Below are 21,968 nucleotides of genomic sequence, written 5' to 3'. Positions count from 1 at the left end.
AAAATCAATTAATAAAACCTAAGTAGAATTTTAAAATAAATAATCCCACACGTCTCGCCACAATTGTATTCTGGTGGGGGAAACTGAAATGGGCTGTAGAAATGATTTTAAGACGCATAGATTCGAAGTGTAAAACATCACAATAATGATGTAATAAATGTATTTACAATGCAAAGTTGGAAAGATATTGCCTAAAATTATAAATTCTTGCGAAGATATATATTTGTTATACGTTCCACAATAATCTTTACCAGACTTGCTGCTTTATTAAATCGTGTCTTAATTCATTTCGGAATGATGTTTCAGCTGAAGTCCCCTATTTGTAAGGAAGGTGTTCACTAATGCTTGTCAGAAAGATTGTTTTGAATATAATGGAGAAGAATATCTTCCCCCCTTCATGTTTGTGTATTCATAAAATAAATGTGTATCGTAATTGGCTAAATAATGTTATTTTACCAAACATTCATGATGTAAAAACTTTTAAACATGTTTTTACATCAACGAGCAAAATGTACTTTGGAGCCTGCCAGTCTTCTAAATCTTTGTTATTCATTTTCGACATCCTTAACAAAAATATTATGGAGCTTGGAAATGGGATAATTACAAAAGGAACCGCATGATATGTAGTACTCAAGCTATATTTGCATCAAGTAAGTATTCTCGTGTAATACAAATACTAAAAACAGAGTGTCAGACCTGAAAACCTATTCTGTCAAAATTGGCAGGTTCAAGTCAGAAAATTCCAGGCAGGGGTGACTCTTAACATGAGTATAAGCACAGATAAAGATATATACCTTTATCTGTGGTATAAGTTTAATTCTGACAACATCTATATGGTGACCACCAATGCTGTTTGTTCATTTGAAATTTTTATTTTCACCACAGTTGGACCATCCTTGCGATGCTTAAACTAGGAACACCTACAGTGTTTGTATCGGTAATTTTGATTCATTTGTCTTCTCTTGAATGGTCCTACTACCTAAAGAATGGGGGAAGTGAATGAATCAATAATAACCTATAAATGTATCTCTCTCTCTGTGTATTTGTGAGTGTGTGTGTGTGTTTACATAATCTTCCATTATGTTCCACGTATGGTTATGGGTTTGATTTTCGGCATGTATATGGGGTTTCCTTGCTGTGATTATTTTTATATATTTTACTTATAATCACCATTCCCATCGTCGCGATTAGTACGTAGAAGTAGAAAATAGACATAAAATGAAAATACAAATACATTATGCCGCTTTGCCCTTGTTTCAATACCTACAGTTCTTCAGTTTTCTCCAGTAATAAATCCAAATATGTAAACGCATTAGAGCCTATGTAACTATTATTATATAGGACAAAATATCAACGTCATGTATGAAACGTGGCTATAGCCAGAAAAGGAAAAATGAAAAAAGGAACAAAAAAAACCAACATACATTCATCCTGCTGATTAGGTAATATTGATATTGCAACAAGTTCACACGAAGGGGTATATGACTGTTACACGTGTATATTCATCAACGTAAATCATGTCCTTGATTTCTTTGACAACTTTGGAAAGCCATGAAGTTTCATTGTTGATGGGCATGACAATGGCTATCCGTGAGGATACAGCGCAACTTCCTCGTTTTCAAAATATATAAGAGGTAGATTTTGCAATGTCCACTCCACAGTTCCTAAAACCCTGTTCGACATGAATTTCAAGCTTCTAGCAATCTTTGTGGCACTCTTCTGTGTGGTTGCATGCGATGAGGTAAGTTACATTGCGATTTCACGGATATTTTCAAATTTGTTGTACTGTCATTTTCCAAATTGCAATTTTTTTACTTTACTTACTTTTCTAGGGAGGCGGAAAACACAAATGGGGTGAACGTATGAAAAAAATTAACGAGGAATGCAAGGCAGAAACTGACATTTCAGATGGTAAGGAAAACTCATATCAATTTCAAAATATATGTACATATCTGAATTTTAAAAATTCTGTGCATGTCTTTGTAAGAAGATTCATTCAAAACTTTTAGCAACATGTGGGGTTTATTGATTCCTTGAAATACTGTGATATACTGTAGAATGCTAAAGTACAGGAAATTTGCAAGTTCGGTAACTTTCACTATAATTTGCAATCATTTTTGTACATATGAAATGTATTGATATGAAATTCAATAGTAGAAACAATAATAAATAGGAACTAATCACAATAAACTAAATTAAATATCAATTTAATTGTTCTATTTCTTTTATAAATTTTTACGTGCTTCGTTCAAGAAAATCTTTGAAAGTTATTGCAAATTTTAGACATAGACTACTTCGTGCGACTTTCCACATAGAACCTCATAGAAATTTTTAAAAAAACATAAATTAAGTGGTAGAATAAGTAAACATGATTATCGGCTGTAAAACTGATTCACTGAGATTTATTACTTTTACAGACTACGAAAATAATATTTTTTTTCTGATTTGAAATGAATGATGCTTGAGAAAATCCCTCCTTTTGATCGTAACTGTTTCTTGCAATATTTGTATGTTGCTTTAGCAAAGAAGTACAATTCCCTTTAACGATGAATTCATGTAATTTAAAACTTCATCCAGATAAAAATATTCAACATACAGGATGGCGCAAAAGTCAGTTTACCCATACACAAATTCAAGTTTATACACAAAATTCACAAAATACAAGTAGATACACAAAATTCCAGTTTCAGTGGTTTTGTTGAAAGTGTCCTCCATTGTTTGCAATACATTGTGTGTAACGATCAACAACAGAATTGTAAATACGATGCAGTAAACTTGTATCATTGTTGATGACATGAAACGCATTGTGAATCCAAATCTGTCGGTGACGATGAGTATACCATATCCTTAAAAATTCCCCACAGAGCAAAATCGCATGGTGTCAAATCACAAGAACGCACAGGCCAATCAATGGTACCACAGCGTCCACTTTTCAAATGTGTCATCTAACAACAAACAACCACACTACATCAAGTCAGAGACTCAACTGGCGACAAAAGAATAACGAGTTCACCGTTGCCAGTCTCACACAACAATGTTACCAACCGTATACCTAAAAATATTACTTAACACAAGTAATACTATTATCAATGTGCTTTTTGGGTAAACTGACTTTTGCGCCACGTGGTATTTCTATGAAGTCATCTACATTATATACAGAGGTGCCCACAGGGGGGGGGGGGGGGGGTTCATGACGTGCCTGCGTCATGGGAATTTTTGGTGGGGACAAAATTTTATACCAATTCTATATATCTTCACACAAAAATGGGGGGAATCGTATCGTTTGATTGACTTGTTATTGATTTTTAGTTTTGATTATTATGTACAGTTTTTCTACCTACCTGTGTGTGATCGCGGCGATAGGGTTGAAATGAAAACCACCTCTTATTTCTTTAGAATCGGTTTGGATGGAGGGGGGCGTGGTATTCGTATTAATACAAGGTTAGTCGAGGAGACAAACTGTGCAGAATAAGGTTGACTAACAATGGCAGTCAGCCTAAAGCATCTAAAGTAAACATATATTGCTTAAATATGTCTGTATTATACAGTGACACAACCACAGGGGGGCAGGGGGTCATTCCCCCCAACCTTCTGCGGAAGTCAATTCTAGGGTAGCAAGGGAGGACAAATATTGACGGCCAAGGGCACCTGCAGGGGGGCACAGAGGAGCAATTACCCCCTTCGATTCCAAATTTTATACAAATAAAAAATACATTTTGTAAAATTTTCTTGCTTGCTTCGCTCGCATTATCTGCTTTTCTCGTTTTCGTCAAGTTCAGAGCTATAGTTAGGGGCGACGTTAGTCGGCCATGGGCGCCAAATGATCTAAAAAAAAGTTGTAAAAGAGAGAATGCCATTGCGTCCAGTGAAATTATTTGCACGGTATTAAATCAATATTGTTTTTAATTGTAAAAATTGGATCTAAAAATGTTCTTGCTCGCTTCGCTCGCATTCTGCTTCTTTTCTGTAATTGTAATGTATTTCAATAATTTGTGTGGTATATTTGTATTGATTAAGCTTTGAATACGTACACAATTTAGTGTTAGCTTGTTGCATATGTATTTTCTATTTTATGTCGCTCCATGTTGCATATCTGTAAAACATATATTGTAATATATTGTACATGAAAGTTACACATGTATCTTCGGAATGTATTTATCATTCAATTTCTGCCATTCAGAAATGCAGTTTGTGTGCTTGATTTCCATTATTAGTTAATGTGAAATTGACGGGTGTTGAAAAAATATTTCAAATCGTTTGTTGCAAACAAATGCTTTAGCACAGACTTCTATCCCCTTTTTGCGTAATTGACGAGGATAATAACGTCTTTGATACTATTACTACTACTACCCCCCAGACAAATTTTCTTCGTTGCACCTCTGGTATTACATTTTAACGCAAATTTTGTGTGACAAAAATAATTTGAGTAATTGATTCGGCATAAACGGGTGCTTCAATTTCAGACATACTGATCATCTGAATGTTGAGTGAATCTAGCGTTTTGCACTCTGTGTGCCCCGCCATGATCTCGAGGTTATACTTTGCCGTATTGTTTGCGTACACAGATTGAAAGTATTTCGCAAATTCATCAACGACGGTATTCAGGTTTAATATGGGTTCATTGTTTGAAGAAACTGGAAACTGTTTGTTTTGCCTGTTGCGATTTATGTACGACCAGAAAAGTGACGGGTCACTTTGAATATTGCTTTCGATGTCGAACAAGTAATTATTATGGGCGGCTGATATTTCTTTTTTGATTGCTTTTCTGAGTTCTTTAAATTTGTTGGCATGGTGAACTGGGTTACTTACGTTTTGCTTCCATTTTGGGTGGTGGTGAGCCTTTGCTTTTATTTTTTTAATTATATTGGCGGTAAACCAGCATGAATATTTAGGAGGGGTTATGCGTCTCAAGGGGATGCACGCGTCAAATGCTTCGTATATTATGTTGTAAAACATATCTGTCATTTCGTTTACGTTATCACAGAGTTTTAGTGTATCCCAGTTAACGACCGATAGTTTGTTGTATAGTTTGTTAAAGTCAGCTTTTTTGAAATTGTACGAGAGGTTGTTTGGTGGATGGTTACTCTGTGTCCTTTTTCTGTGCTTTATTTCAATTACGAGACAAGGATGATGCTTATCCTCGGGCACGAGTGGCTGAGTTTCTCGTGTCAACTGCATGCCAAAAACGTTACTTAGCACAAGATCGAGAGTTTTGCCGTTACTATTTTGAATGTTATTTACGCTGCGTAATTGAAAAAAGCACATTTGATTGTATAATTCGCGACATACAGGAGTGGCGTTAACGAGGTTGTATTTGTCGCTTGTTATGCAAGGGATATTGAAATCCCCTATGAGGAGAATGTTATGTGTGGGTCTACAATGCCTTACGAGAAAATTATAAAATAAGTTGTAAGACTTGTCATTACAGCATGGAGTAAAGTAAACAATACAGATGTATAAGGTAGGCAGTCCATGAATTACAATTTTCACAAGCAATGAGTCGACGTTAGGGTCGTCGTTAAATTTGCCTACGAGCGTCGCTGCGTATTTGTTATGAATTGCCAGAAGAGCACCCCCGCCCAGATTTTTCCCAGAGTCGGTCGCGTTCCTGTCAGATCGGAACACGTTATAGCGATCATCAAAAAGTTCCGTGCTTAGATGGTTTTCATTAAGCCAAGTCTCTGTAATTGCTACGATGCTGTAATTGTTAGATAATATGTTCTGAGAGAACACTTGCATTTTGGTACGCAACCCGCGAACATTTTGGTATGAGATGCTAAAATTATTATTTTGTATTTAGATATATTTTCTACACTACTTGAGATTAATATTAAATATCTGCAACTCATTTATTAAATTTAGATTAGAAAACTCTACTATGTATGGAATTAAATTACATACGCTACATTACACCCTGAAAATATTACACATGAAAATAAGTTTCCAATAAAGTTAATTTTGTACAATATTTTCATCTTGATGTTTTCAGATGAAATAAAAGCAGGATGGGGTAACGAACAACCCGAGGAGAAATACAAGGTTAGTAAAAAATGCAAATAATGAATATTTTCTCCTGCATATTTTATGCGTTTCTACATAGCTTATTTGAAGCTGTTTTCCACCTTGTTTGCGTGAATGTTTATTACTTCAAATTTCACATTGAGACGTAAAATTTGATTACATACAAAAATAGATTTGTTGTTCCAAAAATGTTTAAGTTTAAGATTCAGATTAATGGACAAAATCATGTTGGTGTAGGTTCCTGTTTGTTAAGATATTTCATATAATCCAGGGAAAATTAATTTTCTGTACCGAGTAAGAACGGATGAACGTGTCGACCTATGTGGCGGAGTTATTAGTACAGCTCTACGACACCAGGGGTCTCAGGGTGAAATCCTGGACTGGGAATGGTGTTCTTTGTGAGTCTCCCTCTTCATCATTTCATCACTCATTCTCATCTTCATCTTCGCGATTAGCCAAAAGTGGCAGAAAAACGAAGGAAAATATATCAAATCACAGAAAAAAGTCGAACAAACGAACGAACTTTTCCTTGAAACAGTATTTTATTTATAAATGCATTTGAGAATTTTCCTCAGTTTCAAATAATAATAGATTACATTCATAATTCGATGTCAGTAATATAATTCTAATTTTTCAGTGCTTCAAGAAATGCTGGCTAGAAAAAGCTGGAAAGGTCAGTAAAATACACAATTTCTACCAATTAAATATAAACACTTTAGCGTTTCTACAGAGTTGTGTCTTTAAAAGTTATTAAAATGCAGACATACAAATCCTCAAATACTGAGAGTTCTTTCGTATACCTGAAACCGAAACTTGGAATTAACACATGTGAACTTTTTATATAGTTCTTCAGTCAATAAAAGTATTTAATTCAATCATGTACAATGTATAAAATAAACAGTTGAACGGATGTGATTAATGGCGTGCTGAATATCCTTCCTGAACTGAGGACTGAATTAAGAACGTGTGAGATTAGCTATAATCCGTTTCATATTATATGTGGGGGGCATTTTCCATTTACCAGGATAATTATGACATAGCATGATACAGTTTACTCATGTGCGAAAGCAAATTGCCTAGAAGAACATATTTGATTATAAGTTTCAGGCAGCAGCCAAAGTGTACACCTTAATGGAGTTACATTTCGTTACTTCACTTGAGTAATAAGTGAATATACACAAAGATAAGTCTACATTGGACCCTTGTACAAACTTTTCCAGGTTGAAAGTGACGGTTCACTCAACAAAGCCAAAATGGAAGAGATGAAGAAACATATTCAGAAGAAGGAAAATTCTGAAGAGAAAGTTCAAAAATTTGACGCAATGGTGCAGGAATGCGAGCAATACAACGGTGAGTATAATTTCATTTCAGATTTTATCCTACTAAGAACAGTACGGATATAGATAATATTATTTTGTAGGACTCACATTTTTATTGTTAAAAGTATTTTTTTTCAAAACATACATTGAAACAGATATCTCACATTTCTAAAATCAATGTTTAAAATAACCAGTGCCTGATTAATTTTGAAACATTTATTCTGTCCCACCCCAAAGGCTATCATATTTTCGGAACCTCACCAGATTATATTTAGTCGGTACTATAAATAGACAATCAAAAGGAACATAATTTTCTGGATATTTTTTCTTATAAGTTCAATGTAAGTCATTAATTTCAGCCGCGTTGGTTTAGAGGAGGTAAGTGTGTCTAACCTGGTTATTTCTAACAAGGTTTCTTACTCAGCTGTGGGGTACAGACCAAATGTAAATACCCACAAATGTCAACCTCTCTTTCACATAGTAACTACACCCTGAACTACATTTTAGTTTAAGAAAGCTCTGGCGTTTGTACTCCAGTATAAGTCCATATTGTGCACAGGCAGGCTAATCGCGACTGGAGCTACAGATCAAAGTGGTATCCGAACCATTATGGACCTCCACCGGACATCAAACCCGGGATCACTTAATTACAAGGGACAATTCTGATTGTCCTATCTTCAATTTCATCTTATCATTATTCATCTTCATTTTTGCGATTAGCGAAAAGTGACAGAAAGGTGAAATAAAATATAATAAATATATAATGATGCAAATTTAAGTAGATTTGTTATCAGTGTTTGCAGTAAAATTTATTGCAACACGCTCTAATTTTCACTGCTTGCAACATTTAGATGGCTAAGAGCGTCTATAGGTAATGTATAGGGACGCTTAACGTGCGTTTGTGATAAAATAGTGGAAGATAGTTTTGATCTTAATTTTATTTCTGTAGCGAGTCTTTAATATTAAGAATAATATTATGTCTTTCACAAAATATATTTGTTTTTCAGCCTCAACATGTGATGGCGCTTACGAAATGTCCAAATGCATGATGAAGCACTGGGTAAATATAACTGAAATTCTTATCTTGTTTATAAAAAGTATAGTTTATTCATAAAGTAAATACGAGATATAGGGCTTATGAAATACCAGAACGGGAAGGCATGTTTCTTTCCCGACTGATTTCCACCAAATATAAGTTCAAGGTGACTCACGAGTGACAGTCATAATATTATAATAGTTTATTTAAAATAATAGCTTCGGTCCAGGTTTGCTGTTGGCTCTGTGCTGTGCGCAAACATCAACTATCTTCCTACCTTTTTCCAGTTTGTTAGGTGTCTGTGACAGATGCTAATATGATGAACATGATTTATTCTCTTTTATCTACACATGCACACAGTGAACGAATGGTAGCAGTACTAGTAGACGAAGTGTGCATCGTCATGATTGGGGAAAGGATTATAACGAGCAAAAATATGGTCGAAAAGGGGGAAAAAAGGTTCTGAAAATGTTTTAAAAAAGCTGCAAAGAAAGTGCTGATAAAATGCCTATATTCTACACCTTCTGTATATAATGAGCGCGGACCGCAGAGAGAACTGTGGTTCTGTCTAATAGGTTTTGTTGAAGTTTCTGTTTTCTCTCGCGGGTTTTGCTACATTATCTTGGGAACTATTTGGGCTGCAATGATTATATTATGCCATTTTATAGCTCTCGTTCTGCTCTATAAAACGAGACTATAGGATTTTATGTAGATTCTCAAGAAGAGTGAAAATCATTTATTTTCTGTCCAATTCTTAAACAAAACATGAAAGAAAAGGAAGGAAAAGGTGATGAAGCATCAAAGAGGGGGTAAAAGGGAGATAAATGAGCTAATCTCACGAAAAGGTGCAACAAAGTGTTCATGTTACTTGATTTCATGTCCTAAAATACCTCTCAAAAGATCCTTTTTTAAACAGCTATATTTTTTGAAAGGTGCTGGACCTTAAAATCCGTTCCCCAGTCATGATTTATGACTGTATTCCGCAATGTGAGGACAAAGAATTGGAATAATATCGCAAATACGCAGAATATAACATCTGCCCCAGCATACAATTCTATTCTCTCAAACAACACAGGATGTAGAATGAAAAGAACGGAAGGAGATGGCGACAATTTGTTTACCGTCACTTTCACTCAACGGCAAAAGTTCATTCACTCTATTTTCTCCAATGAGGAATTGAAAAAGAAAAGCATCAACAGAAATCCGTGCCTTAAAATTACACAGGATGTAGAGTAAAAAATAGAACGAAACTAACGATGAACAATATACCTATTGTTATCTTGGCTGCCGATTTCACTGCCGTAGAGTGGGATTAATAAATATTACCAAGCAAATTGTCCCTCACCATGTTCATATTTTGTTCTAGCTTATGAGAGCTTCAAGAATTGAAACAAAAAGCCAAACATGCTATTGACAACCTCTGCATAACCAAACGTAAAAAAAAAAACATTCCTTAAAAACAACACGATGGAAGAAAAAGATAAATGAAAATAGTCATGGACAATTCGCAGAGCAATATCTGTTCATCCACATTGTACATCTATCTACTAGGGGTGTGCGGGACAGAAATTTTTTGGTCGGGACGGGATCGGGACGGGAATTGTTTTAAATCCCGACATTCTGGACGGGAAGTAATCGCAATTTCCCGTCAAAGTCGGGAAATTTTCGGGACGTGAAATGTTCGAAATTTCCCGAAGCTCTGTAAATCTCGAAATCTACACGTCATTTTCTCCTTAAGTGATTGTTTTTTGCATTTCTGGAATAAAAACGAACTATTTCCGATAATTTCCAGACACTTACAATGCAGAAAACGTAGAGAATTAACGACTTTTTAAAATGACCATTCGGTATTTCCCGACTGCTCGGGATCCAGAAAAATCTGGAAGTATCTACATGAATAATCTTAACTTCAATCGAATGCTAAAGTCTATTTTTGGTTAGGCGAAGAATACATAAATGCAATATATGCATGTTGAATTTGAAAAACAATATTAATATCAAAGAATATATATATATATATTAATTAAAGCATTTAAACATTACCATACTACAAATCAATCATTATAACACAGATGAACATCAAATGCTGTTTGAGTTACACGAGTATGACTTTCAACCAAACTTATATCGTTATGCGTCTTTGGTACAAATTAATATGAAATGTATCTATCATACAATTCATAATTTTGTTACGATACAACATAATTTTATGGAATTTATCTGATTCCTTCATGTTCGACAATGGTTATTTGGTGTTTATTGTAAATTGAGTACCGGGTTTCAGTGGGGTAGACAGAAGTGTCCCAGAAGTTTCCGTGAGTGTTCAATTTCTAGTATGGGGCGTCATTTCCTCTATAAATCCGGGAGAGGTTGCAACAGTTGTTTAATAATTGGAACGCCACGTTGAAAGGTCCAGAGGCTTGGTTAAGGGTCCGTATAAACTACGCATAGCTCGAACTAGAGTATTTTAGTACTGAACTCTCTGTGTTTTTGTTTTACAGAAAAGTATGAGACCCAAGAAAAATGGCAATGAGGGCGAGGAGGAAAATCAGGAATAAAGGTAAAAAATCATAAGTTACGTTTTAATATATATATATATACAGGTAATGGACAAAATAATATGAACACCAATGCAATTGCAGAAAACTTGTATTAGTAGGGGGTTGCCCCCCCCCCTTGCCTGAATGACAGCTTGTATCCTACGTGGGATAGACAAATAAAGGTCCTGTACAGTGTGAACTGGAATACGTAGCCACTCCTCGCACAAAACAGTCTCAAGTTCCGAAAGTGTCACTGGAGGTGGAAACCGATTACGCACTTTGGCCTCCAAAATACCCCACAAAGGCTCAATGATGTTAAGATCGGGGGACTGTGGACACCAGATGAGATGTTCTACCTCATCAGTGTGCTCATCAAACCATGCATCAACGCACCTAGCAGTGTGAATAGGGGCGTTATCATCTTGGAAGATGGGGCATGCATCGGGGAACAAAGTCTGAACCATGGGATGGAGGTGGTCACCCAGGATGGTGCAGTACTTCTCTGCGTTGATTCTCCCACGCAGGACGACAAGTGGGCCAACACCATTCCAAGATATAGCCCCCCAAACCATCACAGACCCCCCACCATGTTTCACGGTAGGCACTAAGCAGTCAATATCAAATGCTTCAGCAGGAGTTCTCCACACATAAACACGTCCTCTGGTCTGAAATAATGTGAAAGACGATTCGTCTGACCATATCACATGTTCCCATTGCTGCTGTGTCCAATTCTTGTGCTCTTGGCACCACCTTCTTCGTGTCACTGCATTACGTGGAGTCACCAACTGTTTGGGGATGGCAACTCTGCCATGAATGTTCACAGAATGCAGCTCCCTTTGAATGGTTTTCGTTGATACAGGGTCCTGGAGGTGATTGTTCATCTCTGCGGTTATCTGGGACAGTGTTGTCTTGTGCTTTCGAGTCACTATTCGCTTCAACACACGTCGATCCCTGTTGGATAACTTTGTTTTTCGCCCACTATTCTCCTTTGCAGACGTTGTCTTTCCATGTTGTCTGTAGGCTGTCAGAACAGTTGACACTGTGCTCCGTGCTACACCAACAAGTGTAGCTGTTCTTGTCACAGATGCTCCAGCCAGGCGGGCTCCTATGATCATGAAGTCTGAAAGGTCGGACATACCTGCATTTGACGGATAGCTGACTGCTCGCATGCAACTCTCACACCAGCTTCTGATAGACTGATATGTTTGCTTTCATCGCCACTAGATGATTGAAATCTCTGCTGAGTGTTGTTCCTTTTCCACGACGGCGTATATAGGCCTTTGCAAACCAAGGTGCTCATATTATTTTGTCCATTACCTGTATATATATATATATAACTGTGCTATATAGGCGGTTATAGGGATCACCACTAATTTTAGGTCCGGAAATAACTTATTGTTACCCAGTTTAAGCACATACAGAGTTGTAGTTGTTTTATCGATTTACTGTGTAAAATTCTTGAGTAGAAAAATCACATACAGGGTGTTTCAATAAAATGGACGTCATTAAATGCAACAACAGAACGCCTGCTTTGGTGGGACAAACATTACAAATACAATGATTACAACCGTGCACATTGTCATTTGTGAAACAATCAAGTAGCCTTCATGTTTTCAATATTTCAACTCAACGCCTTCACGAAGTTCACGTTCAAATACAGCAAGAGAAAGATATCAAGTGTAATAGTCGATCACAGACATGAAAACAACATCCGTAAGGAAATCAGCGGAATTCCTATTTAATAAATGTTGGAACGTGTGACACCCGCTTTAGACGAAAGCTTTTTCCTTATCATTTTTCTTAGCTTTAACATTAAATACTGACATTTAAAAAGATTAAAAAAATATAAAAGTTGAAACGACCTATTATATAACAATTACTCAAAATAGAAGACACGAAAGTTAGGTTTGTAATTCCGAGTAACGTCGTAATACCGCGAATCAATATGGTTCAAGTCTCCTCGATGGCGCAGTAGTAGCGTCGTCGCCTTGTATTCAAGGGGTACCTGGTGGAGGTACAAGTGGTTCGGATCCCACTTTAAACTGTAGGTCCAGTCCCGATTAGCCTTACTGTGCATAAAGTGGACTTAAAACACCAAATCAATCCAATCCAATCAATATGGTTCAAGCTTTTGTGGTAGGGCGATGACGGAAAACAATACATTCGCACGTGGATGTGAATCGACAGAAGAATACTGCACGAGACTCTGCTAAGTCGTCGGGTAGTGCATCTTTCCTTGGTACGGTTAATCACACTTGGTTTCATTGCGACGAGAAAATGTTCCTTCGGTTAGTAACCGCGGCGATGGGCGTTCGTCGATCATACTTGGCACTTTCGTTCCTCGGGTAGTGTTCCTGACTTGTCGTTTTCCCATGTCTCAAACGTCGGCTTGGAATCCTCTCAAGCGCCGGGCGTCGGCTTGGAATCCTCTCTCTCAGGCGTCGGGCATCTCTTCGTCGTTACAGTTGGGCGTTGGATGTTCGGGCTGTAGCGTCGCGGCGGATGGTGTTGGTGTCGTAGGTTGACTTCCATGGCATGGTACGTCGTCGGTGTTTGACGTTGGCTGGATAGACTGTAGCGTCGCTCCGGATGGCAGTGGCGGCGTTACGGATTCTGGGAACCCGACGTCCCTCTCTCCTCCTATCCTCTTAGCCTGACATAGTTCTTGATTGTCCTTGTTTCGCAAAACAATTCACTGCGTATGATCTCACAGAATCAAGCACACGCGAATTAACTCACTGGCAGTCACTCGCTGACGGTTCGCAAGAAAAACACTAAGTCCACGAAAACAATAAGTATATGGAGGTTTAGCGCAGAGGTGCTCTCGCTACAAAAAAGTGTGACAAACTGTGTTGAAAACTCGGAGTTGCGCAGTTTTATACCAGATTCGAAAATTTCAGTTGGAAAGGCGTTAAAACAAGCGTCGCTTCTCTTCCAGCAGGGTACATTCACCCTGGGCCTATTGTGTTTCAACGCGGTCAAGGCGTGTCTTCAAGTAGGTGTAGTGGGATTAAGTCCTCGACTCTCTGGCGCCTGTCCTGGGGATCCGTAGTTGGTCCATGAATCACCTATTAAAATCCAATTCGCCCTTACGTCGTGGATACTCAGTTGATCTCCTTGAAATGAAATCCATATATCATTTATAACGTGCAGCTTCAGTTGCCCAGATTTCAGTTCAGTCCGTCGACTGGAAACGGAGATATATCATAAGGTCTATTTTCGTACAGGTGCGACGTAAAGAATGAACCTTGTTGACGATTGTTGCCGTCACTGAGAACATGTCCCTAACTTTCGTTGTCTCCCTCGAATTTCATTTTGCCGACAGATAGCTATGAACAAATGAAACCTCAAAAACAAATCTCACGCAATACATCAGTAATATGTTGATTAATTATACATAATTAAACTAAAATATAAGACAGAGATGTACATGTCCAAAGAATACCTTGACAATGGGTATTGAATTGATAATGTTATATATATATATATATATATATATATATATATATATATATATATATATATATATATATATATATATATATATATATATATATATATATATACACACACACCTAGGTATATGTATGTATGTATGTATTTGTGTGTTTACACACACACACACACACACACACACACACATATATATATATATATATTGTTGTAACCCCGTTTTCCTGGGGTTAGAGAGGTACAGGGAAGTTTCATTTAAACATTTAGGTAGAGCTTAATAATGTTTGATGGCTGAACCTGCTCCGTAGGAGGGTAGAGATATGGAAAGTTGGTGTAAAAGGTTATTCACGCTTGTTCATACCTGGTAGATGTGTGTGGTGTCTTGTCCTAATGCTTCTCGCAGACCGAATCGTGACAGTTCCAAGGTTCTATCCAGCGATCCTCAGTTCACCAAGCCAAGCGATCCCTTGCGCCTTGTAGCATGCTAGGCAGCGGTAACTCCGTGTTCCATCGTCGTAGTTAGCAGTGTAACGTGTTGTAGAGTAATCGGACTAGTTATCCATGTAGCGTCGATGAGTGTCAGAATCAAAAGAGCGCGAGCTCCGGGTAGGAGCTTGCTTTTATCATTCTAGGCGTCGAAAGGTTGTTAAACCTTTCAAACGCGGTAGATCCTGTTTAGATCCACGCGTTTGCCTTTCCAGTTCCTTGTTATACGGAAGTTACAAGCTAGCACATTCTTGGGATCACTCGCTGGTCGGACAAGTTCAGGAAATAAACAAGTGTGAATATTAACATGACGAGGTTTTCTCGGTCTAATGGTCTCCATATCTCTACAATATATATATATATATATATATATATATATATATATATATATATATATATATATATATATATATATATTCTTTTCTTGTTTCTTGTACACTGGAATCCAACAGTGTATACCAATCCCCAAAAGCAACAAAAAATTATACTGCTTACAAAGGAAACAATTTTGTCATTGTTGTCTAGGAACACCCTTCTTATACTTTGTCTCTTATATTTTCAGATGGTGATTCTTTCAAGGAGAAACATTAAATGAGAAATGTATCTGAAAATGCATATGTGATTACTTGTACTTGTGAATTTTAAATTACTAATGAAAATAAAATAACGTTTGAAGCATGAATTTGGGTTTTCATACTTGAATGGGTGAGAGAAAGAAGGAACAGTTTCCACAATGTGTATTTTTTGGGAAATCAACGAAATAGTTCTGGGCCTCAAAATACTTAATTAATTAAAAAAACTTTATATTGTGAAATTATAATACAAAGTTGTGACAATAATTCTAAAGCAATACTTTTTGTAAATTGCTCATATGTAAATAGACACAGTTATAAAATCATCGTGGAATATTTTCCTTTTGGTTCTCACTTGAACGTAGCAAAAAATGAATGCAGTTTTTAAATATTACAGCCCACTTATTAGTTGATATAATATTACTATGAATGCAAGATAAGTGTTCTGACAAAACAAAATGTTTACATTAACAATTCTCGATAATAATTTTTACGTAACACAACATTTTCTTCAAATACGCGTGAACCTGCAACATGAACATTAGTTTGAACAGTAAGTATTCTCTGCACAGCTCTGCTAGTTACTATCTGAATGTTCATCACATGTAGACTGCATGGATGAAGGCCATGATATAATAATGTCATACAACTCCTTGCAGTCGTCTGGTACTTCATGCACAATTTTTGCCAAGTCCACAGTTTCTATTATATTTTACTTTTTAAAATTATATCTGTTTATTGGAACTTTCCCACCACAAGCATTAATATTAGTAAGCACAATCTGACCGTCATTGTCGAACTTGAATACTTCTCCTAGTGTAGTCTATAAACTCGTGTACTGTCACATATCCTTTTTCTTCTTTTTATGTGAGATGCATGTAATTGCTAATTTGAAACACTTCTCTGCTTTGCAAGGTTTTAGTACTCCTTTTAAACAGCATAGGCCACTTTTGCTTAGAGTTGGTTATTTGTTGATTTTCAACAGTTTTTACTTCACATGTTGGCTTCTTCTTTTCGGTGCTGAGAACGAAAAGGCAAACATTCGAAGAATGTTTTCCTTCTTCCCCTCAATGGTGTTTCCTACTGACTACCACTACGAGCTGAGAGGGAGAATGTTTGCTTTCTCTGTGTCAGTTGATGCAGCTTAGCTTAAGTAAAAAAAATGGCTATCTCAGCTCAAAATGGTCAAAATGTGGAATGAATTATATACACGAGAAATTCCGACCAGAAGGTAATCTTGACGAAGAAACTCGTGCATATTTGTACAGAATTGAAAATTCGTTGAGAATGGTGACAATTGTATTAAAGGAGACTTGATTGGAAGAAAAATGTTTTTCACAAGAGTTTTCCTATTTTCCTAAACAAAATCAATTAAGCTACATACACGCAATTGAATTAGATTTCTCATGTCACTATTGTTGACTAATAGTTGTAGGTCTGCTTTGACATTTAGCTACCATCCAGCTACTAATGTGTTAAACCTAGCTGCCAAATTATACCTAACTTTAATGCGTTAAACCTAGCTGCCAAATTATACCTAACTTTAATGCGTTAAACCTAGCTGCCAAATTATACCTAACTTTAATGTTGGTTGGTTGATTTGGTGTTTTGAGTCCACTTTATGCACAGTAAGGCTAATCGGGACTGGACCTACAGTTTAAAGTGGGATCCGAACCACTATGTGCCTCCACCGACCTAACTTTAATGCATTACACCTAGCTGCCAAATTATACCTAACTTTAATGCGTTAAACCTAGCTCCCAAATTATACCTAACTTTAATGCGTTAAACCTAGCTGCCAAATTATACAAAACTTAAGAAAGAAAAATACAATTCTAGAAATACATAAAATATTGCTTTTCACTTTTGTGCTGATTTAAAATTATTAAAAATAAATTCATAACATTTGGAGCTTATTAGAAATCACTAGTACTAAACAACCACGTGATAAATGTTGTCTCAAATCTCCCTCTTTTGATAAAAACAAGCATTACAATGCCACATCGTTGTCAAAAATACGCGCATTATAGATATTTTATAAATATAAATATATTTACAATGGTTACCTAATCGTATTCACCCAGTGTTCCACAAGTACAATTTGTTGATAAAATAAATGGAAAGTTGAATGAGAATCTGTGACAAATATTTCTCGATTTGGAAATTGAACAACTTTCAATATTTTATCATAATTATGTACGTACACTACTCCAAAAGTTACTTGACCGTACTGAAATATTTCTTAGCACAGAAATTATTGTGAAAATATAGCATGAGCGCCAGCTGTGAAGAGCCAATTTTACAACAGGCCCATTTACCAGACGAGTAAAAGTATTGTGAAAGATTTATATTAATGTATGTGGGCGATTCCATTGTGACATGTGTGACATTCAGACAACTTTACATTCATTTTTTAATTATTTTCTTAGCACCTTCTAATATGTAAATCTACCAATTTATGTAATGTCATTTAATTGCAGAATATTCCTCCCCAAACTCAATTCTAAACTACAGAAAATACATTTTCTGTAATTGTGACGGGTGTAACACTTCTGAGACATGATTTTATGATCTCTCTCAGTCTTTCAAAAAACTCTGTGAACTTTGTGGATGTACTGAAACAATTTCATTATATTTTCACAAAGCGAACTTTACTCGACATTTAGATGCTTTTAGTTTCTAAAAATATTACTACATACTTTTCTTATAAACATTTCTTGCCCGTGACTGGTGTGACTAATTTTGTGACGGGTGTGTCATCATGTACATTTAGGACTATGGAACAATGCAAAGGCTACGAAAATTACCATAAATATATTCTTCAAACTAAGATTTGTTTCATAAATGAAGTAGAATTCTTCAGAGCTTAAGATATAGAAACAATAAATAAGACAATTAGAACGAAATTTGAATAATTTTAGTTTTCTTATGGTATAATACTGGATCATAATGAAACTAAATTAAGCGGAAACACCACACATAAAAATCCAATTTCCACCATAAAAAATAATAGGTTTGAAACAATATGTTATTTAAAAGCCATGGAACTAATGCTTGTATTAATAATTCTAAATTCTGCATAGTTTCCCCTTTAATTTCGTATATAATAAGTGATATTTTCAATAAAAATGAATTAACGCTGTTTGTCCACTTTCACATGAAATGGCTCATATGACGCACATGTCAGAAATTATAAACCAACATTATAATAGACAATCAATAAATTAATAAACTTAAATTTAATAATAATAGTAAACTTAAATTTAACTTTCAGTTTATTAAACTTAAATACAGGGTGCTCCGTTCAGCCTTGGGCGCCTTGACGGCGGTACGCTTAACGGCCGCCCGGGCGCCAACTCCCGTCAAATCGCGTGCGATATCTCCGCTATGGAAACAGCTAGCTTCGAGTTCTCAGAATTATAGTTACAATTACATTCAAAATAAGCACGTTAATTGTCACGGGGGATATTTGAAACGTTATCATCTTCCATCCACACCTTTTTTGGTATGTTTTTAGGAAATTTTGCTTAGCTTTGGTAACAAGACGCGCTAAAAGGGCACTTAAGTTTCCTATCAGCTCGTGGCCCCAGAGTGCCAACTGAAACACATGGCTATGAGCATAACTTGTGGATTTCTTTCCTAACCCCTTTTCATTTCAGTAACTTTGCGATCTCAGTTCAGTCGTATTTTGAAAGTGTTTAAGTGTTACAAGTGTTCTTGCGATTTTCTATTGTTTTGTAAAGTGTTTGTTAAGTGTTATTTGCGTTTCGCTATAGTTTTAATAATGGCACATACGTACACATTACAACAAAAAGCTTTTATGTACGATTCGTATGTGATTACAAATTCTTGTGGGAACGTTCGTAGACGATTTTCAACAGAATCCCCAGGTGTGCCTGTTCCACACAGAAATCCCGTGCGAAACCTTGTGAACAAATTCAGGGAAACAGGATCTATTCTCGATAAGAAGCGAACGGTAAAACGGAGTGTACTTACCGAGGATAATTGTACGAAATCGGAGAAAGATTAGAACATACTCCTCAAAAATCGCTCAGACGACTTGCACAGGAAACAGGAATTTCCGAAACAACAGCATGGCGAGCTACCAAAATTTTAAAACTGAAACCGTACAAGGTCACTGTTGTCCAGGAACTGCTACCACGCGATAACCAGAGTCGGGTAAATTTCTGTAACTAGATTTTGGGGAATGTTAATGGTGGGGTAATTGATCAACGTTTAATATTCTTCTCTGACGAAGCATGGTTCCATTTAAGAGGCCATGTTGCGTCACAGAATAACATGTATTGGAGCTCAGTTAAACCCGATTTTATACACGAAACTCCTTTGCATGACCAGCAAATCAGTGTTTGGTGCGCAGTATATGCATACAAGTTATAGGGCCCATATTTTATGAAAATACCATAAATGCACAGAGATACAGGGACGACATACTCACACCATTCTTTGAACAACTAACTGATATTGATTTCCAGTCAGGGTTTTTCCAACACACAGCTCAGGAGTCGTTGGATTTCATTCAGGAAATATTTGAAGACCGAGTTATTAGCAAAGGATTGTGGCCCCCCACGGTCCCCTGATCTCACCGTATGCGATTTTTATCTATGGGGGAAATTGAAAAATAAAGTGTATGCAACAAACTCCCACACATTAGAAGAACTGAAGGAGAATATTAGGATAGAAACTGAAGCAATTTCAGAAGCTGAACTGTTCCGTGTAAATGAAAATTTCCTGAAAAGATGCCAGAAATGTGTGGATGCAGGAGGACACCAGTTCCAGCATCTCTTGTGACAAGGTACGTGCTTATTTTGATTATAATTGTAATTGACACTTTAGTGATTGTAACTGTATTTGTTGCAGGAATGAATTTGAAATAATTATCATAACATAGTAGATCATTACAGTAAAAATTGGCATCTCTGAGAGTCAGATCTGCCACCTTCCAAAATATTTTTTCTTAATTATTAAGGGCCGTGCCCTCCCGTCCCTACGCTTTCGACGCCAGTATTGCCATGAAGCCAGAAGTACACCCAGCGTAAATAAATTATTGTACTTTAGTGAAACAAAAATAAGGGACAGTGCCAGTGCGTCAACTTAAATGAGCCTGTGGGGATCGAACCCAGACAATAATTTGCCTATATATATATATATATATATATATATATATATATATATATATATATATATATATATATATATATATATATTTTAGAAATAAAGTCTCTGCGAATAAGAAAAGTTTTCATCATTAAAGACTGAAATAATTCTCGCAAGTTTAATTACTAACTGTTTTCAGAATTTTACAAAATTTTTATATTAGACTTTTCAGTGTCCTATATAATTTACACCATCAACGGTCATCACTCTTATTACAAATCTAAGGGAGGTTATATAAGGGCTTATAAACAGAATGAGGATTGATAGGCACTAAAAACTCTCAAAATAAGTAGGCAAATAAGAACAAAATACAAAAAGAGTAAGTTCTGCACATCGTCCTACGACGCCACGAGTCCCCGGTTCGATTCCTGGCCTGGCCATGGATGTTTGTGAGTGTTCATTCATCAATTTCATCATATCACTCATGTCCATCAAATTAGCAAAAAGTGGCACAAAACGCGAAGTAAAATAAATGAAATCAAATCAAACTAAACGTGCTGAACATTTCTAATTATTTTCAGGGATTAGACACTGAAAAAGCTGTTATATTCGAAAGAAGCACTTGGGACTAAAACAGTCACAAAATAACCTATACCTGCGAAACATGAATACCACTCACTCAGGCACATAGTTGTTCTGGTAATTTACAATGCATTACAGAGAACAATGACGCGAGCAAGAAGATTTTTGGATCCATTTTCTTTTTTTGCAGGCTGTAATCAATATTGATTTAATAGGGCGCAAGTAATTTCACGGGACGCCAATACATTCTTTTTTTTACAAGTATTGTGCCTCCTCGATGGTTTTTGATTGATTGATTTGTTGTTTTAAGTCCACTTTATGCACAATAAGGCTAATCGGGACTGGACGTACAGTTTTTAAAGTGGAATCCGAACCACTGTGCCATGTGCCTCCATCGGGTATCGAACCCGGTGCCCCTTGATTACAAGGCGACGACGTTACCTCTACGCTCCTCCTTGATGGTGTACTGGTAACATCGTCGCCTTGTGATCATGGGGTCCCGGTTTCCATACCCAGTGGAGGAACAGTGGTTCGGATTCCACTTTAAAATGTAGGTCCAGTCGCGATTAGCCTTACTGTGCATAAAGTGGACTTAAAACAACAAATCAATCAATCAAAAACCATCGAGGAGGCACAAAAGTTGTAAAAGAAAGAATGTATTGGCGTCCCGTGAAATTATTTGCGCCCTATTAAATCAATATTGATTACAGCCTGCAAAAAAAATGGATCCAAAAATGTCCTTGTGAAAGATTTATATTAATGTATGTGGGCGATTCCATTGTGACATGTGTGACATTCAGACAACTTTACATTCATTTTTAATTATTTTCTTAGCACCTTCTAA

The 21,968-nt window shown here is 36.4% G+C and overlaps 1 protein-coding gene across 1 annotated transcript; it reads left to right on the top strand.

The window, feature by feature from the left end:
* The first annotated feature begins 1,619 nt into the window (after positions 1-1,619).
* LOC145980742 (uncharacterized) lies at positions 1,620-15,537 on the top strand. Its single transcript, XM_083113805.1, has 8 exons — positions 1,620-1,741; positions 1,833-1,911; positions 5,990-6,039; positions 6,659-6,694; positions 7,242-7,371; positions 8,348-8,400; positions 10,878-10,936; positions 15,418-15,537. Exons 1-7 carry the CDS (start codon positions 1,682-1,684, stop codon positions 10,932-10,934), a joined length of 465 nt encoding a protein of 154 aa, XP_082969931.1. The 5' UTR covers positions 1,620-1,681; the 3' UTR covers positions 10,935-10,936; positions 15,418-15,537.
* The last annotated feature ends 6,431 nt before the right edge of the window (positions 15,538-21,968 follow it).

This window comes from Lepisma saccharinum, chromosome 28 (assembly GCF_977018435.1).
Source record: "Lepisma saccharinum chromosome 28, izLepSacc3.1, whole genome shotgun sequence".
Classification (NCBI taxonomy): Eukaryota; Metazoa; Arthropoda; class Insecta; order Zygentoma; family Lepismatidae; genus Lepisma; species Lepisma saccharinum.
The sequence above is the reverse complement of the archived record's forward strand: the minus strand, read 5'-3'. Positions and strand labels throughout refer to the sequence as shown.

What these genes read in the sequence shown, in the direction of transcription:
- LOC145980742 (XM_083113805.1), top strand. Translation starts at nt 1,682, where the DNA reads ATGAATTTCAAGCTTCTAGCAATCTTTGTGGCACTCTTCTGTGTGGTT. An exon ending in GTGTGGTTGCATGCGATGAG is followed by an intron (nt 1,742 to 1,832) that starts GTAAGTTACATT and finishes TTACTTTTCTAG; the next exon opens with GGAGGCGGAAAACACAAATG. An exon ending in GGAATGCGAGCAATACAACG is followed by an intron (nt 7,372 to 8,347) that starts GTGAGTATAATT and finishes TTTGTTTTTCAG; the next exon opens with CCTCAACATGTGATGGCGCT.